At 32.0% G+C, this 25,590-nt stretch overlaps 1 protein-coding gene across 2 annotated transcripts; it reads right to left on the reverse strand.

Annotated features, from left to right (window-relative positions):
• Positions 1-11,514: 11,514 nt before the first annotated feature.
• Positions 11,515-16,624, reverse strand: LOC107617753 (aspartic proteinase). Of its 2 annotated transcripts, none has more exons than XM_016319603.3 (14): positions 16,005-16,624; positions 14,745-15,112; positions 14,601-14,661; positions 14,421-14,515; positions 14,199-14,311; positions 13,922-14,090; positions 13,792-13,831; positions 13,556-13,620; positions 13,361-13,474; positions 13,182-13,243; positions 12,693-12,846; positions 12,479-12,598; positions 11,999-12,087; positions 11,515-11,898 (listed from the first exon to the last, which is right to left on the reverse strand). In XM_016319603.3, exons 2-14 carry the CDS (start codon positions 15,102-15,104, stop codon positions 11,814-11,816), a joined length of 1,527 nt encoding a protein of 508 aa, XP_016175089.1. In that variant the 5' UTR covers positions 15,105-15,112; positions 16,005-16,624; the 3' UTR covers positions 11,515-11,813. The 2 variants fall into 2 exon arrangements, with proteins under 2 accessions (XP_016175089.1, XP_088354283.1); XM_088498157.1 differs by having other exon boundaries at positions 14,745-15,129; positions 16,005-16,208.
• Positions 16,625-25,590: the final 8,966 nt, after the last annotated feature.

Consider the following 25,590-nt stretch of genomic DNA (forward strand, 5'->3'; position numbering starts at 1 on the left):
TCAGCGAAAAACGACGAAAAATGGTGTCGAGAGGGTAGTGAATTCATCAGCATTGAAACTGAAAGAGAGAGAGAGATTGGGGAAGGGGTGTGATGGAGCTTTGGGCAACGGCGGTGCAAGGGCGAGAGGCACCACCGATGAAGGATTTGGAGGGGATAGGTGAGGAGCACCGTTGATGAAGGATATGGGTGTTTTGTGGAATGAAGAGAAGAACATGAACCAAACCCTTATTTTAATATTTTCGACGGAATATTTTAAAGTACAGACAGATTTTCTGTCTGTAATAATTTAATAAAACATTAGCATTTTTGTTCATTTAAATACAGCGTCAGTAACTATTTCCCACAGAAAAACTAATTTTTCTGACAAAATTATCGACAGATTTTTTTTCCATCTGTAATTCATGCTAATTTATTTTTCTTTGTTTTTGACAAACATTCCCTCACAAAATTTGTCTGTATTTCCGTAGGATAAAATTTGTCAGAAATATCCGTCTGTAATAAGTAATTTTCTATTAGTGACTTCCATAGTTCAATCCATGGCTTTTCTGATGCATATTATTAGGGCAAACCTCAAGAGGCGGATGATGAAATAAATAGCCAATTCTATAACCTGAAGAAATGTCATAATGTTTGAATTTTTAAATCCCATTGCAATTTGTCACTACTCCGATGAATTTTAACCGACAAAATCTTGTTTGCAATGTCTTGGAAAAATAATTCCTGAATGAAACTCTGATTCCAATTCTTATTTTCAGTAATTAAGGCATTAACTTTTGGAACCAAATCGAAAATAGCCTATCTATTTCGCATTTCATAGATCATTAAAGGATGCGGAGGAGGCAGCTAAGGATCCCCAAAGGTTCGAATATTCTCTCAAGTACCCACAGCCTATTTAAGACCTTTTTCAACAACTTTTTGGCCTTCTAGTATGCTCTTCCATCCCAAAAATGTAAGACTCCAGTTTCTGCAGTTATAGCATTACCATTTCTAAATTACTTACCTCTTGGAATTTTGGATAATAGAGAAGTAGGATGTGTTACAAGTTGTCAAACCTGTTTGCCTAATAGTGCTAAATTTTGAATCCTAAGATCTTTAAATTCAAAGCCTCCTACTCTTCTTGGACGAGTCATAGTGTCCCAGCTGATTCAAGCCATCTGCCTTTTAGAAACTTTTTGCCCCCACAAGAACTGAGAAACTAGAGAGTGGATTTTCGAATTAAACCGTCAAGTAACTTGAAGCAAAACAATGTATAAATAGGAATAGCTTTACCCACAGTCTTAAGCGATACCTGTCTACCACCCGAAGATAGAAGACCGCACTTCCATCCTTGGATTCTCTTCTGAACCTTCTGTTTGATCATACGGAAAGGAGCCTTTTTAGATATAGAGACTGTAGAAGGCAAACCACTGGACCCCAATGTGATCAATATTCATAGAGTTAGCCAATTGTGTACGAGTAGTAGATGGGGTATTGTGGCTAAAAAAATCATCAGCCTTATTAAAGTTCACCCTCTGACCACTGATGCTTTCATAAGAACTCAACAAATTCAAAATGTTTGAACATGCCTCGTGATTAGCTTACAGAATAAGATAGAATCATCAGCAAATAAGAGGTGTTGTCCTTGGGACATCACCTGTGTACCTGAATACCTTAAATTAGTCTATTTTGTTTTGCCTTGTATAGCAAGAAGGAGAGACTTTCTGCAGAAGAAAAAAGTAGGGAGATAGAGGATCTCTTTGTCGGAGATAGAGAGTCTCCTTGTCGGATACCTCTATTTGGTTTGAAGAAACCATGGGGTTGTCCTTCTAAATGACATAATAAAAAACAGTTGTCACTAATTTTCGAATCCCACTCGGCCATCTCTCCCCCATGATGATTATGGCCTAGAAACCGGAGAAATAGTGAATGATTCATATTCCATTTTTGGATAGGCACCCATATAAAATAAATAATCAATTCGACCTATACGAAGGTGATCCAGCCGCACCTTCCAGTACGGCTACCTTGTTACGACTTCACTCCAGTCACTAGCCCTGCCTTCGGCATCCCCCTCCTTACGGTTAAGGTAACGACTTCGGGCATGGCCAGCTCCCATAGTGTGATGGGCGGTGTGTACAAGGCCCGGGAACGAATTGCTATTTTTGTTTCCGTATTCCTGATTTATCCACTGGGTCAGTCTGGTTGGTTCTTTGCACCCAGTTTTGGTGTAGCAGCTATATTTCGATTCATCCTATTTTTCCAAGGGTTTCATAATTGGACATTAAACCCATTTCATATGATGGGAGTTTCTGGTGTATTGGGCGCTGCACTACTATGCGCTATCATATGCCTTACTCATATCCAATTTTAGCGCCATTTCATTTTTGAGTCCTCGTCTTTTGTTCATCAAGTAATGCATGCACTCATGAGCAATTAGGATATTATTAAAAATTAATCTGCTTTTAATAAAAGTACTCTACGTAGGACTAATTAGTCTATTTATCATACCCTGAAGTCTATGCACAAGTACTTTAGAGATAATATTATAAAAGACTAAAGATAAGCTTATTAGTCTTACCTGAGTCATATCTTTACTATCAGGAATCTTGGGAATAAGACAGATTTGAGTAAGATTAAAATCCTTCAAAATTATGCCCCTTGAAAAGAAGCTCTTAACTGCTCAAAACATATAACCACTAAGGATGTTCCAGAAGCTTTGAGAAAACTTTGCTGTCATACAATCATCTCTTGGAGCACTTTGGGGATGAATGCTAAAGGTAGCACGTTTCACTTCCTCTATAGTCACTGATCTTTAAAGCCTACGGTTCATGTGAGATGTAACCTTAAGTTCAAAGTCGGTAAACAAAAATTCAGGGTTCTCATGATAAGTAGAGGAGAAGATCTCTTTGAAATATGATTCAGCCATAAAAGCAATTCCAGCATTAGAAGTAGCCAATTTACCATTGCTGCCATTAAGTTGTCAAATTTTGTTCCTTCGGGTTCGATTTCTAAATTTCTGATGGAAGAAGGTCGTGTTCTAATCACCAGATTTGAGTCATTTGATTCTAGATTTATCTTTCCAATAAGATTTCTCATTTTGCAACGCTTTCTCAAGTTTGTCCTCTAGTTCTGAAATGATTTCACCCCTATGAATTCTTGCTAAACAGAGTTCCTCTAATTTGGATTATAATGAATAAATCTCCACCTTCGAATTAGATCTATTTTCTTGTTGCCAATTGACAATCTTATTCCAACAATGCTTTATTTTTTGAGTTAGGATATACGTGGCTAAACCATCAATCTATTCGCGCTAAACTTCTCTAAAAATCTACCTTATTTCATCATTGGAATACTATCTTTCTTAGAATTTGAATCGTTGTTTATATTTCTTAGTTCTCAGGTTAAAGTCTAAGAGAAGAGGGGAATGATCCAACATTCCAACCCTTATTCTAAGAGTCTAAGAACCGATATATTAGAATCGATTTGTTTCCAATTAACTCCTACTAGAAGCCGATCTAGTCTCTCTTGTATTAACTCATCACCACTTTGTCTATTTGACCAAGTGAATGGTCTCCTGAGCATACGAATATCAATCATGAAATTATCATCAATAAAACTATTGAAAGCATCAATAGAAGAGGGAGATTTTATACCCCCGCCTTCTTTCTCCAATTAATTAGAAATGATATTGAAATCACCCATTAAAATAATCTTACTATGGAACTGTTGAATGACTGATGTCAATTCAGCAAACTAAGACATTCTATGTTGATCATTTGAAGTTAGTAAACATCTAGAACACCGCAAGAATCATTAGAACCAGGTGCCAAAACTGATTCTGCAATGAAGAATCTACCATGCTATAAAATCTGAACAGTGCAACCATCTCGCGATGCCATTGCCAAACCCCCAAATAAGCCATCCGGATCCATAATAAACCATTTTTTGAAACCACAAGATCTTAATTTTTTTCAACTTGTCGAGATTGATTTTTTGTTTCACATATAAAGTTGGATTGTCAAGAATCTTTCCAAACCCCAACAATTTTACGAAAGCTGTTTCATATCCCTTTGGGTGTCACATGAAGGTTGGCACCCTCCATCTTTATAGCATTAGAGATAATATCTTTGAGACAAATTTTCTTAGAAATATCTTCCTTACCTTTACCTCTAGTCCTTCATTTGAAACCTATTACTGACTTTCTGGCAAGTTGTTTCAGGTTTGATTTTTTATTCTCCTTTCTAAACTTGGTCATGGCACTATTATTTTTTGTTGGACATTATTAAGGAGATAGGATGTCTCCAATAAAGCATTAGAAGAAGAATTAGTATCAGTAGAATTACCAATGTCATTTGATTCACCCTCATTTTCAGCTCTAGAACCAAAATTGGCAGCATTTTTATCACTGTTCTATTTTTTATGTCCGTCCTGCACACTTAATTTTGAGAAACTATCAAAAAGCCAAGCAACTGGAGATATTTTCTTCGATAGAGTTGGAACAATACCATTCCGAGGTTGATTAGGATTGAAGGAAGCTCTCTTTTTAGTTAAATGCCTTCCGACCTGATCTACCTTAAGTCATTCACTAACTCTATCTTTCTTGAGATTGTTTTGGGCAAAATCATCAACAAAAAGATTGGCAATTCTTAGTTTCATGTCCCAATTTTGCATAATAGGTACAGAACACACCTAGTCGTTCATAGCAAACTCCAATTTCTAGCGTTTTCTGATTAGGATCAAGCAATTTCAGTGTATCTCTCACTTTTTTATCACCGTTTAGTTCCACTTTAGCCTTCATTATGCGTGTAATTTTACCTCTAATTTTAAATAGAGCAACATATTTAGTTTGTCCTAGTCTCCTACCCAATTTCTGGCCAACCTCAAGTGTCCTGTATTGTTCTAATAATCCCTAGAATTGTCCTCGTACAGGAAAGAAAGAGATGTAATTATCCTCTATGTTCAGTGATTGCTTCCATCTATGGATCTGCAGAACAAAACTCTTGAATAACCAGGGAAAACCTCTCCAATTCAAGTCAAATCAGAGACATTATCGAAGAAAAATTAAAACTAGTTCTTGGATTTTTTGATTACTCTAAATCCTTTCTACTTTATTCCATATTGCATAGAGAGCTCCTTCCATGGTACCTATTGAAAATATCCGATCTGAGAAGAACCTTTCAGACAAACTCCTTGTACAAGTCTAAATTCCTTCATAAACATCTTCATAAGCTAATATGATCAAGTCATCCTCCTGATCACTTCCAGATATATGGAGCTTTTGAGTCTCTGATTTGCTTTTCATGTTGTAGAGAAAATTTAAAAATAAAGTAGGTGATTGATGAGAATAAGAGAGTTTAAAAGAAAAAGGGAGTGGTTTAGAAAAGGAAAAGAAAATATTAGAAGAAATTAGAAGGAGATGAGAGGAAGATTGAAAAAGGGAAGATCGAGAGTAACAAACCCATGGGGGGCGCTAGATAGAAACCTTAACAGAGCGTTTATGAAATCCTAAAGGGTGCTTGAAATTCAATTTGATTTGTTATTATTCACCAAAACATATATGATTATTAGAACAATAAAAAATTTAAGAGAAACCATCCTAGCATAAAATAACATTGTCATTTCTATTGTTGTCCTATAGACCCAGTTACATTTTATTTAAAAGAAATCTAAAGCACACCATAAAATAAAAGAAGAAAATTTATATTATTAAAGAATGTTGTGCTGCAAATTATGAAAAGGGTTAAGTACTGTTTTCGTCTCTAAGTTCTGGGGTGAAAATCAAATTCGTCCCCGACCTTTTTTTGTTATTAAAATCATCCATAACGTTACAAAACGTTAGAAAATCGTCCTTTTATCCATAAATAAAATTTTTCGGACAATTTTGCCCTTAAACAAAAATAAAAAAAAATCCTCCTCCATTATCACCACTATCCCCTGCATCATCAGTCATCAGCCAAGTAGTTCTGCATCTCTTGAATCTGCAGATTCTTCCACTTATCATCCCACCTCTGCACCGCACTCTCTCCAAGGCACCCCACCTCACTCTCCACCGCTCTCTCCGACACCACCGGTATCCTCCCTACTCTGCTCCTGAACCTGAACGTCCCTCTCAAGAACGGACACCTACATACGCTCCCACAAATACGTATTATTATACGGAACCAAAACAATCAAATTCCCAAATTAAAAAGCTTATTACATGTACCTATTCAAAAGATCATCCTCTTGATGTTTATCTTTTTCTTTTTCTTTTTCTTTGACTTGTTCTTCTTCAGTTGGAAGCATGGCTTCATCTTGATCTTGATTATTTTTATTATCACTGATATCGTTAAAATCATCGTCTGATTCTTCTGGTTCTTTGACTTTGAAGCCCATTTCGAAGCTTCTGGTACCCCAAATCCTGTTGCCGAGATCGAAGGCATCTTGATCATGAGGCTGATCCAAGACCTGAAGCTTCCTGCAAAGCTTGATGACTCTCTTCATATACTTGTTTTGGTACTTGTCATGATGAGCATTGAACTCGTCCACAGTCATGTTTTCCATAAATTTGATGCAGAAATCAATTTTAGTTCATCGCTTAGGGTTTCTGCTGCTTTTGAGAAATGTTCGTAGAGTGGGGGTAAGGGATGGGGTGGGGTGTTTTTTTTTAATATTTTTTATTTTATTTAAAGGGTAAAATTGTCTGAAAAAATTTATTTATGGACAAAAGGACGATTTTATAACGTTTTGTAATGTTAAGAATGATTTTAATAACAAAAAAATATCGGGAACGAATTTGATTTTTACCCCAGACCTTAGAGACGAAAACAGTACTTAACCCTTATGAAAAATATAACTAACTATTTTTAGATCTTCAAAATACTCCAAATTTGTCATATCGATATGTTTATTCGCTTAAAGAGTAAGTTTTTGTCTCTAAAATCAGATATGTTTAGACTTTGGACTAAATAGATTGAGCTCAATCAACTCAAAAGAAACAATAGGTTAAACAAGCTAGTTCATGGATTAAACAAGGGGCCATTTAATTTTTTTTGTATTTTCCAAAGAAATTCAATACTTTTCAATACTTTTTTAATCCAGCCCAAAGACTTAATATATTAAAAAATTATCTGTTTAAGGTTTTTTTTTTTCAAAAATAATAATTTTTTGTCCAATTTTTTTTAGCTTAAAACTTGATTTTTCATTAAAAAAATTTTTCAAAAAAAATATATATAAACGGACTAACCCGTAAACCATCAAATTAGCCCATAAACGGTCACACCTTGAAAACTGTAATGCATGAACAAAAATTAAATAAGTCACCTCGTATAATCCACGAGCTTAAATGGGTTAGGCCTAAACGAGTTGGAATGCCTCGTTTGACCACCTTACCTTTTTGAGTAAACCCAACTAGAGAGTCAACAAAATAACAACCAACTTTACACAGTGACCAACCAAATCTAATTACTCACGATTTTCTTTTGAAATTATCCTTTTGGATGCATTTCAGGTGAGGCATTGTACTATATTGGAGGTTCAGTGTGCCATGCCTGTGAACCATTAAGATATAATATAAAATATATAAAGGGATGAGATTATGGGAGAGAGGAATGTTGTGAAAATGAGAAAAATGAGTGCATGGTGGACCGTTAACCTGTTTTTTCATTGTCAAGTTCATAGGTATGGAAGAAGTCCATAATGTCCACTACGGTGTGATGATGTAGACTAGCTTATGACTTATGTCATGTGCCCTGTAGTTAGCTTACAATGAAATGATGAGCCAAAATTTATTTGGTTGTAATTAAATTGTTAAATAAAAATATTTTTTAATAATTTTTTAATATATTTGATAAAATTTTAACAATAAAAATTAAAAAAACTTTAAAAATATTTTTATAATTTTTAAAAAATGACTTAAAAAAATATTTTAACTTTAATATTATAAATAAATAAAAAATATTTTTATATTATCATATCAAACAGAGAATAAAATATTTTTGTACAAAATATTTAAATATAAAATTATTTTTATTTTTTAAAAAAATCACTAAAAAGAAATTTTTTTTCTAAAAACACAAAAAAAAAATATTCATAATTTTGTCCATTTAAGCCAATTTTTTATCACGTATATCACAAATTTTATATTCATCTGATTACCATTAATCTTGCATCCTTACTCAATTTATTATACACATATTATTAAGAATTTATCAACTAATAATAACAATTTCAATTGATAAAATATTCAAAATTTACATATTACAATCAGAAAACAACATTAGCTTATATTAGAAAATATTAATTTTAAGACTTTAATTTGTTCATTTATTTTTTAGTAATACTTCAATTGGTTTTTAATAATTTTTTTTGGACAAACTAGTTTTTAATAAAAAAAAATAAATTAGTTTTTAATCTTTTAGAATATCAAACATATTAAGAGTTTTTTATTTAAAGAAAAAATATTTTTTAATTTGTGTTAAAAAGAACAAATTTACTATTATACATATTATTTGTTAATTTTGTGGGTAGTTTTATTTCACAACTAGTCTTATTTTGTTGAGATATATTGATAAATTTAAAAAAAAAAACTATTTCATAAGTATTTTTTGCAAAATTAAAAACCAAAACAAAAAAATCATCTCTATTTCACAGACTATGCATGTAAAATCACATAAAATAAATTTTAATTATATTAAAATATTATTTTAAATTAATCATTTATTTTTCATAACCTTTAAAATATAAATATCAATAAAAAAAATATATACTTCTATTTGAATTGAAATAAAATATAAAAATAAAATATAATAAAAATCTAAATTTTGTGTTTCAATTCAAATTCATTAAAAATAATATTTTTTATAAGTTTATCAATTTAAAACAAATCCATAATAATTTCTTAAGTTTTATTATAAATCATCATTTAATTTATCATCGTCCAGCCATGGAACCATTACCAAAATTTTTTATTTTGAATAGATACACCTAACATATAGTCCTACATATGATATATGAATTTAAAGTTAACATTTTTAGAGTTTGAACTAACATATAATAATATCTAAACATTTGTTATACTATATTTATTTTACAAATTAAATAGTAATTTAACTAATGTTATGCTTTAATTATTTTCAAAATCATAATTGCATAAATTTAGTTAGTATTCTTACTTTATTTTATTATAATTATTTGTTATTCTAAATTCTTAAGTTTAAATTCCCGTGCCACTTTAAAAAATTATATATTAGATAAATTGTTTTAAAATCAAAATGTGTATTTTAAAGTTATAAATTTATAAAAAACACAATTTTATAAATAAATTTGATTTAAAAAAAATTAGATTTCAATTTGTATTAGTTTTTACTTTTTATTTTATTTAAATACAAATGAAAATATTTTTTATTAAAATTTATGATTAGAATATCTTTCACTATATGATTTCACTAACATAACATGCAAAAATAAAAATTATTTTCTTTGCTGTTTTATAATTTTGTAGTTTGTGTTTTTGAAATACTCATTTCTTTCTTAATTTTTTAGTTTGTACATTAAAATTAATAAGTAATATAGATAAATATAAATTACCTGTTTATAATACAAATTTAAAAATTAAGATTTTTATTTTAAAAAATAATCTATTGTAAAATTTTATAAAGTATAAATTAATTCTCATTTTTTTTAAAAAATAATATTATTGAGGAATTAAATTATTTATAATTTTAAAAACAAAAAAGATTTTATTTTATTAGAAATAGTTTGCTATTTTTCTAAGAGAAAATTTTTTTTATGATAATTTCAATGAAGTGTTATTCTTAATTTAGATATTTTAGCACACAAAAACTTATAGAATTTAACTATTTCAACCATGTTTATCAATCTTAACATTTAAAAAAAAATATGATATTTAAATTACACTACTTGATATTTCATATATAAAATTATTTTAACACATCTATGTTAATCTTGCTATTTTTATAAAAATATTAATATTAACATAGAAGTTGGATTTCTTTTAATTTATTTTTTCTTTTACAAGTAAACAATAAATTTTTGTTAGCAGAACTTTTTCAAAATTTCTTTTTTATTTATTTAGTCATCATTTTTAATAATAGAGTCTTTTTTTTTTTTTGGTTGTTTCCTCTTATAACTAATTATTCAGTGAAAAAATATATATAAACCTATATATAAATATACATAAATATAAAATAACTAATTTAATAGCTAATTTTTAGTAAATGCAATAATATTTTTACCTAAATAATGCATAAAAAAATAAATAATAATGGTTCTTCTATTTTTGATAATGTCATTTCATACATAATTTTTTATATTGTATATTTGTATTTTTTTAAATGACATTATTAAAATAAAAATGTTCATATTCATTTTTTTTATAAAAAATATAGTTATATATATGAATACTTAAATTTAATATTCAATAAATCTGATAAAAAATAAGGTTCTCAAATTTTTTTTATTTCAATTTAATTAAAATTTGCAAATATTTTTTAAAAATTAAAGAAAAAATATTTTTCTTTTTCTATTCGTAATAGATTTGATGTTAAAATAGATATTTTTTTTTTTAAAAATGTGGTGATAGAGATAGATTGATTTGAAGTTTTTCTCTCTCTGCATCTCTCATAGCAGCTGCCCCTTATCCTTTTCATTTACTTTTCAAGGATACATTGATCTTTTCCTGCATCACTCTAGGACAAAATAAAATTTGCAACCTAACCGTACTTGGCATACTGATCTTTAAAAAAATACCCTGAAGCACTTGAAACGTTTCCTATCCTTTTATCCCTTCTCACTTTTCACTTCTGCTTTTTAAGACCACAATTTTATCCATCCACCACCAACCACCACCAGACACCACTGTCAGCCACTTTAAATTCTAAATCTTATACACTAAATTCTAAATTCTAAATCTAAATTGGCTTTATTTTGTTTTACTTTCAGATATTCTTTTTACTTGAATTTTGAATATTTGTTTTTAATGTTTATGTTTGGTATGCATTTTCCCATATTAGCTATGAAATCCCCTGTTGTTTCCTCAAGGAAGGCTTTTCTAATATTACTCACAAAGCTCCGCATTATGCTAACAGGTGCGGAGGATATAATGTTGAAGATCGGTTCAAAGATCTTCCTATTCCTCCACTTCCACATGCACCAGCAAGTAGTGATAAAGACATGTGTGTCCAATTTTGGCAATTTGGGTCCATACTAACTCTAATATTCCATCGGATCCAAGGGAGCTCTAAAAGTTAGTGTAATTACTAATTAGTGTGTTCATATATCTTGTATCATACAATATCACATGTTTACGCAAGTGCCAGTTAATAAAAATTCATTTGATGATGAAGACAATTTTTCTGTCCCGAAAACTGAAAAGTATTATATTTATTTTCTGTATACTTCTCTTTTTATTTTTTGGAACTTAAGTATCTTTTTCTCCTCGATTCATTATTTTCATCTCTAAGACAAAACACCTAGAACGAGTTATACTTCCTTATATATGTGGAAGCATGACCCAAAAACAAAAGGTCAACTCTACATGAACCTCATTCATTGGAAGGATAAATTAGATATAACAGAAGTTCCAAATTTTAAGCCACACTTTGCCATCTACGTCTTCATAAGGTATACAGACATACAGGCATCCACATTAATCTAGCGAGTCTAACAGTGAAATGAAAAATAGCCTGCAATAGTTCAACGTGGTACTAGAGAAAATCATTCATGAACCCATAAGATAGTGAAGCTACGTCCTAATACTCTTACAACATTCTTTATTTACAGCACACCAACGTGCCCATTGAAAATGTTCCTTACATATTCTCCCGAGTCTCGTTACGCAGCTTTGGCGAAACCAAGTCGGAGATTCCCAGAGTCAAAGACCGTGTGATATACCCTCATGAAGATATCGCCCAGAATCCTGCGAGCAGATAGCGGTAGACATATTAGGACATAGCTTAGAACATGTTATTGTATAGTTCATTTCATGCAGGGTTACTATATAATTTGCGAGCGCATACCAGAGAGGACCGCGTGGCGGGGGGATGTCGAATGCGATAAACCCACTAAGACAAACTTCAGCAATGCCTTCTCCAGTTTTCAGAATATACTGCAAGAGGAGAACATTTTCAGAACAAAAAGAATTCCAAGTTAGACGAAGTTTACAGATAATAGATGACACTATAATGTGTTGTTCAATATTCTCTCCTATTTAGTTATGTTCACCCGTTCAGCCATGGGGAATCAGCTACTAATGTAATTATATGGTTAGGCTACCTCATTACCCAGGCCCTGCGTTAGGTCAAAACTCACATGTAGTTAGTTGATATTTAAAAATTGTTAGATGATTTGACAAGTTTGACTAAATTATCCTCTAACGATTCTCAACTATCAACTTTATCAACTTTATATAAAGACAACTGCATGTGAGTTTTCACTCCTTCGTTAACTTCTCTATCAAAGTAAATTCGTAATTTAATTTATCAGGAATTCAGACTAACCTGATCCGGCGAGAGGGTGAAATGTTTATCTCCGATTGTAAAAGTGATGTTTGGCAATATATGAATGCTCTGACAGTCTACTACCGACTCGCCATTCGGACTCGGCAAGCTCTCACACAACTGCCAATGATAAAATGAAATGATACAAATGAATACAACTCTAATTCAACTAATAAGCTTTTTGGAGAGGGTCGATGATTCTAAGGGCTTATACCTGATTTACATAGTTGAAAACTCTGTCCTTGGTCGACTCTTGTCGCAATTGATTCTGGATCCAAATCACAAGCATCTGACAGGAAGTGCACAAAGCAGTATCTTTAGCTGACAAATCTTTCTGTTCCTTTTCAGTCACCATCTCAATCCCAGCACTGCATGGTATAAAAGTTAAAAGTAGACTTAGGAGTCCGTTTCAGCACAAAAGTTTAATTACATCTATTCTTTTGGATGACCATTTATGCGATCAATTAAAAAGGTAATTATTTTTGCTGACGTGTATTACTTAATTTGATGCACGTGTAAACATTAATATATGAAGAGTATTAGGGAACCAGCCAATTTTGTGATTTGTAGCCATCAATTAGTCATCATTGGTGTTTTTAATGGTGTGAGATTTCATCAAATGGTATGAGATTACTCGTCTTTCTTTTGCTGGTTAAGTACTGGCCAGATTTTAATAAAAGTGCAGGCACCTAGACTTTCTAACCTTTTAGATTGATCCCTCATTGTACATAAACCAACTTGCGAACACACATCATCAGCTCGTACCTGCAGACAAAAATCAAACTATTTTAGGTCCAAGGAGTGAAAATGCACAAGGGCAGCAATCAGTGAGAGCGAATCAAAGGGGAAAAAATATTAAAAGGACGGGTAAGAAGATTTTACCCCGGAGACCAAGAGATCCCATATCAACTCTCCATATTGAGAAATAACTTCCTTGCATTCTACACTCAGAACTCCTTCAGCTCCAATAGCATGATTGATTTCAGTCACAACAGTCTGAAATAAATTCAGAGTCAATAAGAAGTATAGATGAAAATTTACTAATGAGAATTTTTCAAAACCGATATGAGCACATACAGTTGGACCAGCGAGCAAAGACGTTCCGGAATCCACAATAGCAGCACAGCCACCCTCACAAACACCTAATGAACATTGATATATTTCACAGTTAGATCCGCTTCATAATCAAAGCTTACAGCAATGAAAAAATAAATCTTAAGATAGGAAAATACAGAATTCAATTTTTCTCCTTAATATGTTCCAAATCCTGTTAATCACTCAAAGAGTCTTATTGTCAAAGTACAAAATGTCACCTGTTGACACACCACCAATGTAAAAATCTCCCATTTCAATCTGACAAAAAAAATCATGTTAACAATTTTCTGCAAAAACTAGGATGTTACAAAGAATTCCTGATCAAACCAGAGTGTTGCTTTTGCTAACCTGCCAGTAACCTTTTGTAGTAACTGGAACATAGGTATGGTTTCCTACAAAGTGCTTCGGATCAACACCTCCAAACACTAGCTCACCACCACTTTTCGCATTCGGATCCCCATTGAGCCAGAAAGAGAAAACCGGCTCATTCACAAGATTTTGTAGCACCATATTATCCCTGTAATTTTATAACAGGTTAGTCAATTAAAGGAAAGCTTTCCTTTAACTTATTAACTCGGGAATCAGATGTAAATGTACACACAACATAGGACGTACTAAAACATACCATACTGGCAAGGCATTTTCGACTGAGATCTCCTGAAATCCAAGACCAAGTATTCCATCGAACTTCGCTAACACAAAGGACAGACTTCCTTCCCTCGTAGCCTCGATGAAATCCTACAGTCAAATATAGTAAAGATAATAGTCAAGTCTCCCAAGTATTGTGACAAAACTGTATATCATGACCCAGGTCCCCAAAGCTGACAAAGGATATAAAATCACTCACTTGATTCTTGACCACGACATCACCAACTGTAACGCTATCACGACTGAAAAAGCCAGATATTGATCCAGAACCATACACTATTTTACATGATGTTCCTGGGCAACAAGCAAAAAAGGAAAATTCATATTAAGTGGCATATATGCTACTTTTAGAATACAAATAAAGAGAAGCTGGCATTACCATTCTTTACATATGTTTTGGATTTCGATGACTTGTACCAATGATGCGTATAGCAGGCAAGCTACAACAGGAAATTAGTCAATACAAGACACCAATATAACACAGCTCTGTCAAATGTAGAAAAAGGAGTTAAGTTGAACTCACAGAAAAGTAGCACTTTGATGAAGGAATCCAGAGGTTAGAACTGCCAGTATCAAAGATGACATTGAATGTTTGCGGTGGTGTTCCAATTCCAATCTCTCCATAATACTGTGCATCCAGATAATTCTTCAAAGGTACTATATCGTCTTCGATGCCTGGCTTATTAACAGAATGATCGTTCGCACCCATCATCGGCCTGCTCAATCTTAGCTTTTCTCTTACCATTCTAGCAGCTTTGATGGCTTCAAGATCTAGAGTTCTCTTCTTCAAACCGATTCTCATGAGTCCATATGAGAACGAAGGAAGAAGGGAACATGTTAAAGCCCACAAACAGAGAGACAACAACAAATACTTGTTCCCCATAGGGAAATCTGCCACACCAGGTATACTGAATTAAAAAGAGCAATCATAGAATTGGAATGAAATTATGAAAGCAGATAACACATTAAGAGTTAAGACCCTTGTAGTTATTTGTTCAGATTGAGATAATCAAAGATTAATCAATATTTATAGAGATAAACTGAATTTAATTGCCACAAATTGTTCTTACTCATCAGATATTCAATTGTTCAGGTACTAACCACTTCTAGATCATACTTCGGAATTATTATATACCTTTGTATTTTTGTTAATTGAATATTATTATTGTAGAATCTTTCTAGTAAGGACTTTTGCTATTCTAATTATTATTTATTTACCGTATTAAAAGAAATAAAAAGAAAAAGTTATTATTTATTTAGATTACTCCCAAATCACTTCTGATTAGTGAGATCTTATGTTAACAAAAAACCCTGCAGCTTTATTTGCTTGTTCTTCATCATTTTTCTCATTTTATTTCCTAATAATTGATGCCTTTCTTACATGTGAGTGATTTTCACAATCATTTCACCTATAAATATAACCAGCAGGAAAAATAATTACATAAAAAAAACCACTTTTTAGAATAATAATAATAATAATAATAATAATAATAAAACTGTTGATAATCATATCCGGGGAATATTCTAAAAGAACATAGAAAGAGAAAGAAGGACCAAACAGGAGATGAAACATGTTTAACTTGAAATCTGAAGAACAGAAATCAAGTGAGTTGAAACATCAACATGTTCATCAGATCATTAACATAAAAAAGAAAAAAGAAACCACACAATAAAAAGAAAATCAAATCTGGAGCGAAACAAGAACAGGAAAGTCAAACTATCCAAAAATAGAAGCAACCATAGCAAAACAAGAACATGATTAAAGAGTTAAAGAAACCTTTACCTTCCTAGCTTGAAGAAGCTAAAAGTCTAAATCAGATGGTTGGTGGTGTGTACTATAAGTTCCAAAGTTGAAAATGGTGGAGAAAAGTAGAGAAGGTTTAGTTGAAGGTGTAGAGTATAGTATAGTGTAACAGTACAGGTACCCAAAAAACTTGGGAACTAGAGGTGTCTTTTATGCAGTGTAGCTTCACCAAACAAGAAACCTGCTTTATTTGTAACCAATCAAAGTGTAATGTATTGAATAGAAAAATTAAATGTTATAAGATTTTTTATTTTATTTATTGCTATAGAAATAAAATATCTGCTATGGCGAAAGCTCCGTGCCTGGTGGTACTGTTTATTTAGTAGAATACTGGAATCTAATGTTATTCTAATTTGAAAATTGCAAAGGTTGAACCCACGCTCTACGCACGTGCTCGTGCAATAATAGTAGTTTAGTGGATAGTGGATAACTCTGCTTGTTCTACGCATTGGGGTAAATGGTAATTATACTTAGATGGGGTACTGATATATTCATTATCCTTGAGCACTATAGACAACCCTTTAGCTTTACTTTCTCCTTCCTCTTCTTATCAAGGTCCGGACGGTTAGTACTTAGTGAACCCATCAAGAAAATGCCTTAAAATTGTTTTTGGTGTTATATACATATATAATAGGGTAATTCACATTAACAAAATGAATAGCTTTCAATACTACATCAATATCCTAAATTCAAAAAGCTTTTATATATATATATATATATGTCTCGTTTTGCCATATAATTATATAAATTGAAGCAAATAAATTCAATCGGATTCATTATTAAAAACTTTTTAGATTTAGGACATTGATGTAATATTAAAAACTATTTATTTTATTCATGTGAATTACCTATATATAAATTATATAATTATTGGGTAATATAAATTATATAATTATTGGTGTTAAAATATTATTATTAATTTTTAATTTTATACAATAATAATTTTAAAAACTTTTGGGTCTTAGCTCACAATCCAGTTTTACATTTTAACCCAAATTTTACACTAATAATTTTTAACAAAATTTTTCATAAAATAAACTACTAAAATAATACTCCAAAATTTTATATTATTGACAAAACAAATCCTAAAAGATACTAACGATAAATAAGTCCCTGAAAATATTTGAAAAGAGACAAAAAGAACTAGATATTAAATATATATATTTAAGAAACAACTTTATAAATCAAATTTTGATATAATTTTTTACAATTATAATTAAAAAATAAGATTTTTTCATTCTTAAATTTTGATAAATTTTTGTCAAATAAATTTTTTTTAAAAAAAAAGTATTATAAATGACCATAATTTTTTGAAAAATAAAAAAAATAGAGAATTTTGTTCTAATTTTTTTATGTACCTTCTAAATATTCATCCAAATGTTACTACAAAAATTTAGATCTAATAGATAAAATATTTGCTAAATATAATTTTTTTTGTTACTCAAAAAAATATTTATTGGTCTTTTTATCATACTTTTAAATCATTCAAAGGTCTATTTGTCCATAACACCTTTTAGGAGCTTTTTGTCAGCGACTGAATCTTTCAGGTATCAAATTCGTAGTTAATCCTTTTTGATAACTTTTCTTTCCTTCCCTTTTAGTCATCTCCATTCTTTCTCATAACTTTTCTTTTCTTTTCTCTTAGTCATCTCCATCTTTGTCACACAATTGCATCTCTCTCGCTTTCTCTCTCCATGTTTGAGAGTAGCATCTCCTTCTCTCTTTGCAAATGGCCGCTTATTTCAAAAATCACCATCATATTTGGTGTTCGCAGCTTCATATTTCCTATCTTGCAGGTAGTTGTGCCATGCATCACGGTTCACCGGCAACAAAAAAAAGAGAAAAGGAGGTCTCAAATATGTGATTACAAATTGAAAAATAGGATATTTTAAATTTTTTATTTGAACTGAAAAAATTGTATGAATTTAACCAATTTTTTCAATCAACTCTAAAAATGAGTATTATTTTTTTCACATTTACTCTCAAAACACACACTTCCATATTTAATTTTATTCGAAACACACACTCACAATTTATCTATTTAGATTCTAGTGCTACCACGAGTACCGATTACAACCACGTTCCATTTTGTTATAAACATGACTCATGCATTCAAGATCTCCTAAGGAGTTCACTGCATTCCCTGACACCAGAATAGATCGACCTCCAATCATTTTTTATGGTTGAATACCATTTGTTATCCAAACTGAGTACTTCTCATGAATCCTCATTATATGTCGATCTTACCACTATACTTCTTATCCAAGATACAATACCACTGCTCTGATCTCCATCTACACCTTCCTTTTTGAGTGCTTAGATCTCGTTATCTAGCATGAGCAATATCACACCTTCAATTCACTTGAATGCCACTGAATTTAAGAGATCTATCGTTACCCTCTTTTAATTGGTAGCGTCTTTCTCTAATATGACTAGGAGTTTTGTGGATATCATCACCATTATGATTTTACATGTCTTAACACAGATCTAATTATTGTCTCAAGTCCTGAATTTAGTAAAAGATGTAGGAGAAATGGTTGAATCGTGCATGGACATCTTTTCTAAAACAAATGAACTATACATGTTTCTCAAATCTTTGAACTTGTATGCAACAAAGTATGTTAGCATATAGCTTAAAGAGAATCTTTTTATGTAGTAAACAAGTTATAATGTTACTATTTGCAAGACAATGAAATAAGAGGTTTATGGATTATTTTAAAGAATAACTTAAAATATTTTTATAAGTATTTATGAAATACTCAAATTTACACAAAAAGACTTTTAAGTTCTTAATAAACTTCAGAATAATTTGATAGCACTTCATAAGTATCTACAAAACTTGAAACATATCAAAAGAAAATTTTTTAATAGAATATAAATGTTATACTTAAGATAAAAGAGGTAAGAGTTCAAAAGAGGTACATATCAATATGTAATAGTTCGTTTCAAAATGCTTATATTTATCCTCCAAAAAAACTTGAGAATTTCACTAATTGAATAAGTGTATAAGTAAATATTTTTCGCATCAAAGTTCCTCCGCCTAAGTCTTAACTTGAATTGTACCGCAACCCAATCTAAGAACTTTAGATATTATTTTTTCAAATTTTTTCAAAATTAAACAGTGACTCAAATTGATTCATTTCTATCCTAAAAATTTTATTTATTCTTTTCTCAAACTTTTTTAAAATTAAGTAATAACTCAGATTGGTTCTTTAATAACCTATTAACTTTAAATATTCTTTTCTTAAACTTTCTTAAGAATAGAAACTACTATTAGATCAAACTACAAAATGATATATAGAGTTCAAAATTAGGTTTGTCTTTGGTGGGAAAAGTATTTTCCAAACCTTAATGGACCATATAAAAATATTCTAAATGAATGGCTGAGATTGCATTTGTATTAAACTTTTAGAAATATCAAGTTTGACTTAAAATTAAATGCATTTGCAGACCGACCTCAATATGATCTAGTTTAACCAATTTTATAATGACCGGTTTTTTTAAATAAATTGTTAAATGATATTTTTTTAATTTTGTCACATGGGCCACACCTACAATCCACTCAAACAAAAAGTCTAAGCTTAATTACTACTCACTATCCAATAACATCACTTATGCCCTCTAAAACAAAGACAGAACGCGAGCCTTCTACTTAAGCTTAGACTTTTTAAACTTTTTAAACGTACGTTCAGGAGAAGCTAAAATTTGTAACTTTTGTGTTTTACGTTTATGGTGGCTGATTATCTTAGAAAATTAAGTGGAAATTTTATTTCTTTTTTACCAATCATATCCTTCATTTTCTTCTATACAAAGGATACTAGTAACTATTACCATCACAGTTCTCTATAGTTCTTCCTACTTGTTCTTAGTTCCAATTTTTTTTCATAAAAATGGTTCAAATTTGTTTCAATCACTAGCAAAGTGAATATTTTAATTTTTTTATTATTTTTAGTACTCACTTTCATATTTTAATTTTTATATTTTTTATTGTATTTTATATTTATAGGATAAATATTTTTATATTATTTGTGTAGTATTCTAATTTCTAATGTTATGTTTTTATATGAGTTTTTTTATCATTTACTATATTATTTTTTATGAAATTTTTTTATTTTTGTTTGACTTTGTTCATGTGATTTTTATTTATTTTATTATATTTTTTTTTATTCATTGACAACTGTTGTTGCTTTTTTTATTATGCTCTAATTTTTAGATATTTTGTTAATTTTATGATATTTTTATTATTATTTGTTCATATGAATTCTTTTTTTTTTTCTATCCTCATTTACTGCATTGTATTTATGTTGTGTATGAAATTTTTTTATTTTTTATTTAATTTTATTCATATGAATTTTATTTACCTTTTATTGTATTTTTTTGTTCATATGATATATGTTGTTGGTTTTATGACATTTTTATTATTTTTTATCTGTATCAATTTTTTTTATTCTTTGATGTACTCTATTTTTGTTTTGTATTAATTTTTTTATTTTTTATTCTGATTTTATAGAATTTATAATTGTAATTATTATATACTACATTTATTATCAAAATTTTATAATATAAATTATGATCTTATAAAAAAAGACAAAATAAATAAAAACTAATTATAAGTAACAATAGAGTCATAGATAATGAAAAATAATTGATACAATAAAGGAAATGGATTATAGTCCAAAATAATACTAAATTAAAGAGTACTGACCGTACTAAAAAAATTATAGAATATTTTTTTTTGTTTAATATTATAAAATTTATAGTACTCTTTTTCATATTTTTATTTTTATTGTATTTATTTTATTTATATGATAAATATTTTTTATATTATTTTTGTTAGCGTTTTAATTTTACATGTATATAAAAAAAATTATTTAAATTGATGTCTCTTTTGGTAATTTTTCATCTAAAAGTGATTTTGAGTAATATAATCCAAACAACATTTATTTTACTATAATCAATTTTAATATAAAGATTACCAAACATAAATCACGTTAATACAAACTTACTTTTCATCAAAATCAATTTTGCAAAATCAATTTTATGCAAACGGGTAATCCAAACACACACTAAAATATTGAGAAGTTCGAAAACTTAAGTTTGAAAACCCTTCCTATTTCTAGAAGATAATTTTAAAATATTTTTTTATGGATAAAACTATTCTCAATTTTTCAATAATGCATAATATAAATAAGGATATACAATATGTGTTTTTAGATAACAAAGTATTTTTCTTTTCTTCCATAAGTACTTATGAGATGATAAAGAGAATAATAATGACATTTTTTAAAGCGTGTTTAACTTGTGTCTTTTCTTTTTTTATATTAAAAATTATTTTATTAATCTTTAAATTATTAAATCAATTTAATTAAATTTAGTTATTAAAATAACGTGATCGCATCTACTCACCGCATAAACAAATCAAACAAGCCAAAAAAAAAAAATCAAACAAGTAAACTCATAGTTTAGCAGTTAAATCTACTACATATGTCGCTCGATCATGGAGTGGTTGTGCTTGAGTTCCATTATGGACCCTTCCCTTTTTTTTTGGTCAGGAACTATCCTTCGTAAATAATCCGCTCAATCTTGATCATGTCCTGATCATGAATTGTGGCATGACCCAAGCCACAAGCCATACCAACCACTATTCTATTTTTTTATGGACTCTGATACAATTCAAACATGGGCCCAAGCCTCTAGTCATTCAGTAATACATTTTTTTTTTTTGGTGACTTAAAAGAAAAATAAACAAAAACTAAGAAAGAAAAAAAATAAAAAATAAGAAACTGCTTAAGAAAGGTAGTCCCGCTGAATACTACTCTCAAATTCCTTCCAAGGCAATGGAAGCTCCACTTGGGGAGAAATAGTCCTCATTGCAGTCTTTGCCATGATGTCTGCTACTGTATTTGCATCTCTCAAGATCAACCGAAGATCAGCACGCCATTTCCAAGACATGATATCTCGGATTTTTAACACCAAAGGATCAGTAAACCCAGAGCAATCTTGTAAATTATTGACAATAGTAAAAGCCTCCACACAGTCTGTCTCACATATAATGTCTCTTTGTCCCGAGTCCCATGCTAAAAGAAAGCCTCTCCAAATAGCAAACAACTCTCCTTGCAAAATGCTACGACTCTCAATTGTTCCCAGACAGCCTCGTTGCCACCTTCCCTTCCAATCTCTGCTAACACAAGCAAAACCAACTCGAGCACCACTGCCAGGATAGCTAGCATCACAATTAATCTTAAAGGTACCCACTGAGGGGGGAATCCAAGAGCCACTAATGGTTGAGGGGATAGATAGTCGTTGCAACTCAAAAATATTTCGGAGCTCCTTTTCTAAGGACAAAGCCATACCAATCACCTTATCTGTGGTCCAATGCTCGTGAGGATGAAAGATCTCGTTGTTTCTCGAACACCAAATCCACCAGAGACCAGAAAAGAATCTAAAGGAGCGCTGTTTGCTATTATGTAAGAACCAACTCATCAAATCCACTGGTTGATCGGAGATCCCTAAAGCTTGCCAAACAAGTTGGGCTTTTGGACAATCCCGAATACAATGTAAAACCGACTCCTGATTTGAGAAACATCGTGGACAGCTATCCGTGTGCGAAATGCCCCTTTTAAAACGAAATGCAGCAGTAGGAAGAGCCTCCCGAAGACATAGCCAGGCCAAAAATTTGTGCTTTTCCGGAACATGTTGACGCCAAAGCCAAAGCCAATTACCCCTATCCTCCCAACTAAACATCTTCTTACTGAGCCATAAATAACCACTATGAGCATCATAAACCTTTGAGGCCGCACCAGTCCAACACCAACCGACCTCTGAACCAGCTTGAACATCTGGGTTGTAAAAATTAATGTTGCTCTGCAGAGACTGATTCAGAGGAGAATAAATATTCTCAAGGTTCCACTGTCCAGATGACCAAAGGTCCAAGATCCTGAGATCCGAATCAGAAATGTGAACATAATCCATCTCCTGACACAGTCGCCCCTCTCTTCTCCATTTAGAAAACCAAAAGTTCTGTTCCAAATCCCCAATGCACCAACTAAAACCTTCCTTTAGGATATCCCAAGCTCGACATATACTCTTCCAAACATAAGATCCACTTCCTCGAGACCGACTAAAACAATCATCCTTAGAAGAATGGTATTTCTCCGTCAACAGTTGAACCCATAGCTTGTTGGGATGGTGAAAAAGTTGCCAAACTAGTTTTCCAAGAAGAGCAATATTGGCACAAAAGGGATCTCTAATTCCCAGACCTCCAAACTTCTTAGGAGTGACCAACACTTTCCAGTTAACTAGATTCAGGCCTCTACCATCAGCTTGACCCTTCCATAGAAAGTTTCGCATCATGGATTCTATCTTATTATTTACCCCTTTAGGGAAGAGAGATACTTGCATGCGATAAGTAGGAATCGCAGTCACTACCGAGTTGAGCAAACAGAGTCTGCCTGCCTTATTAAGCAATCTTCCTTTCCAGCTGGCTAGCCTTCCCCGAATCTTGTCCAAAACATCGTTGAAAGTTGCGCGTGTCACCCGAGAGTGATTAAGGTTCACCCCTAAATACTTGCCCAAGTTCTGAACGAATCTGATGGAGGAGACTCCAGTGAAAATCTCTTTTCTTGTCGCTGAAACATTCTTGGAGCATAGCGCTTTAGATTTTTCCACATTAACCTTCATCCCAGAGGCTCTGCAGAAATTTTCCAAAGCTACCATTACAGTTTGAACTTGTTGTTTTTCAGCTTTACAGAAAAGAAGCAAATCATCGGCAAACATCAAATGAGAAATTCTTGGACCCCCTCTAGAAACCGCAACTGGCTTCCACACGCCCTTATCAACTTGCTGATTAATAGAACAGGACAATCTCTCCATACACAACACAAACAGATACGGTGATATAGGATCTCCTTGCCTAAGACCCCTGCTCGGAGTAAAGCTATTTAATCTATCCCCATTCCAGAGGATAGACAGTGAGGAAGCAGTGACACAACGCATAATCAGATTGACTGTCGGAGGAGGAAAGCCAAAACTCACCAGGGTTTGTTTCAGAAATCCCCAATCCACTCTATCGTACGCTTTCTCCAAATCAATCTTAAAGGCCAGGGTGCCTTTCTTTGACTTTGTCTTCTTCATGAAATGGAGAACCTCTTGTGCTACAATGATGTTGTCAGGGGTTCCTCTCCCCGGGATAAACCCTCCTTGAAGGGGCCCAATAATCTCTTTGAGATGGGGACGAAGTCTATTGACCAGGACCTTCGTTATAACTTTGTAAACCACATTACAGAGACTAATTGGTCGGAAATCCTTCATGGAAACCGGGTTTTCTACCTTCGGAATAAGAACCACAAGAGTTTCCATCATCCTTGGATCCATATCCAAACCAGAGAATGCATGACGAACCATAGTCCAAACATCAAAACCAACAATCTTCCAGTATTCTTTAAAGAAGAAAGCCTGAAACCCATCAGGGCCCGGCGCCTTAAAAGAATGCATACTGAAAACAGCCGACTTAACTTCTTCCAGAGTAACTGGCGCTGTGAGGCTACAACAGGCTTCATCATTCAGGGAAGGCAGTGGCACATCACCAAGACAACCTAAGTCTACATCCTCCGACTGGCAGAATAGGCGTTTATAGAAGGATTCAGCTTCCCTTCTAAGGACATCCGGGTCCGTTTCCCACACCCCATCTTGAAGAAAGAGACCATGAATCTTATTATGCTTTCTCCGCACAAGAGTCTGGACATGAAAGAACTTGGTATTTCTATCCCCAAATTTTACCCACTGCTCTCTGGATTTTTGAAACCATAGAAGTTCCTCCTGCACAAGCGTGTTATTAAATTCCTCAATCAGCTGTTTTTCTTTTTGCCGCATAGACAAATCTTCCATTACTTCAAGTCGCTTCTGAAGGAAATTAATCTGTCTCTCCAATTTGCATTTCCTAACGAAAATATTGCCGAACACTTTAGAATTAAACTCCAAAGAGTTCTTCTGCACTTCTGAAAGCTTGCCGTGCATCTCTCTGAAGCCAGCCTGCCATGACTGGTTCACAATATTTCTGTACCCCGGATGAGTTGCCCAAGCTGCGATAAACCGAAAAGGTCTATTCTTTTTCGGTTGGGGACGACCTGTACAGCGTACTAGGATAGGACAATGATCAGATTGAAGCCTATTTAAAATTTCTGCGTAAGCCTCTGGAAATAGAGATAGCCAGCCACTATTGATACAAACCCGGTCAAGTTTTTTTGCCACCTCAACACCATTTTTAACCCTTCTGTACCAAGAAAATTGTCTTCCAATAGTCTTCAAGTCAAACAGATTACTATCCCCTAGAGAGGCAGCAAGCCGATCTGCATGATGACTCGAGAAGAGGCAACCCTTAGATTCATGAGAGAATAGTACTTCATTAAAATCACCAAGAACAATCCATGGCCCGCAGAAAGACGAAGATTGAGTAACAAGATAATCCCATAGCAAAACTCTGGTATTAAATTGAGGACTACCATAGATACCACTGCACCTCCAAATCACATTATTTACCTGAACCTCAACTGTAACACACTGATCG

This window comes from Arachis ipaensis, chromosome B9 (genome assembly GCF_059453495.1).
Source record: "Arachis ipaensis isolate K30076 ecotype BB chromosome B9, ASM5945349v1, whole genome shotgun sequence".
Lineage (NCBI taxonomy): Eukaryota > Viridiplantae > Streptophyta > Magnoliopsida > Fabales > Fabaceae > Arachis > Arachis ipaensis.

Coding starts and splice junctions, on each gene's coding strand:
- LOC107617753 (XM_016319603.3), bottom strand. CDS start 15,104: ATGGGGAACAAGTATTTGTTGTTGTCTCTCTGTTTGTGGGCTTTAACA. Junction 14,662..14,744: donor CATCAAAGTGCTACTTTTCT/GTGAGTTCAACT, acceptor TTCCTGTTGTAG/CTTGCCTGCTATACGCATCA. Junction 13,621..13,791: donor CATTGGTGGTGTGTCAACAG/GTGACATTTTGT, acceptor AATGTTCATTAG/GTGTTTGTGAGGGTGGCTGT.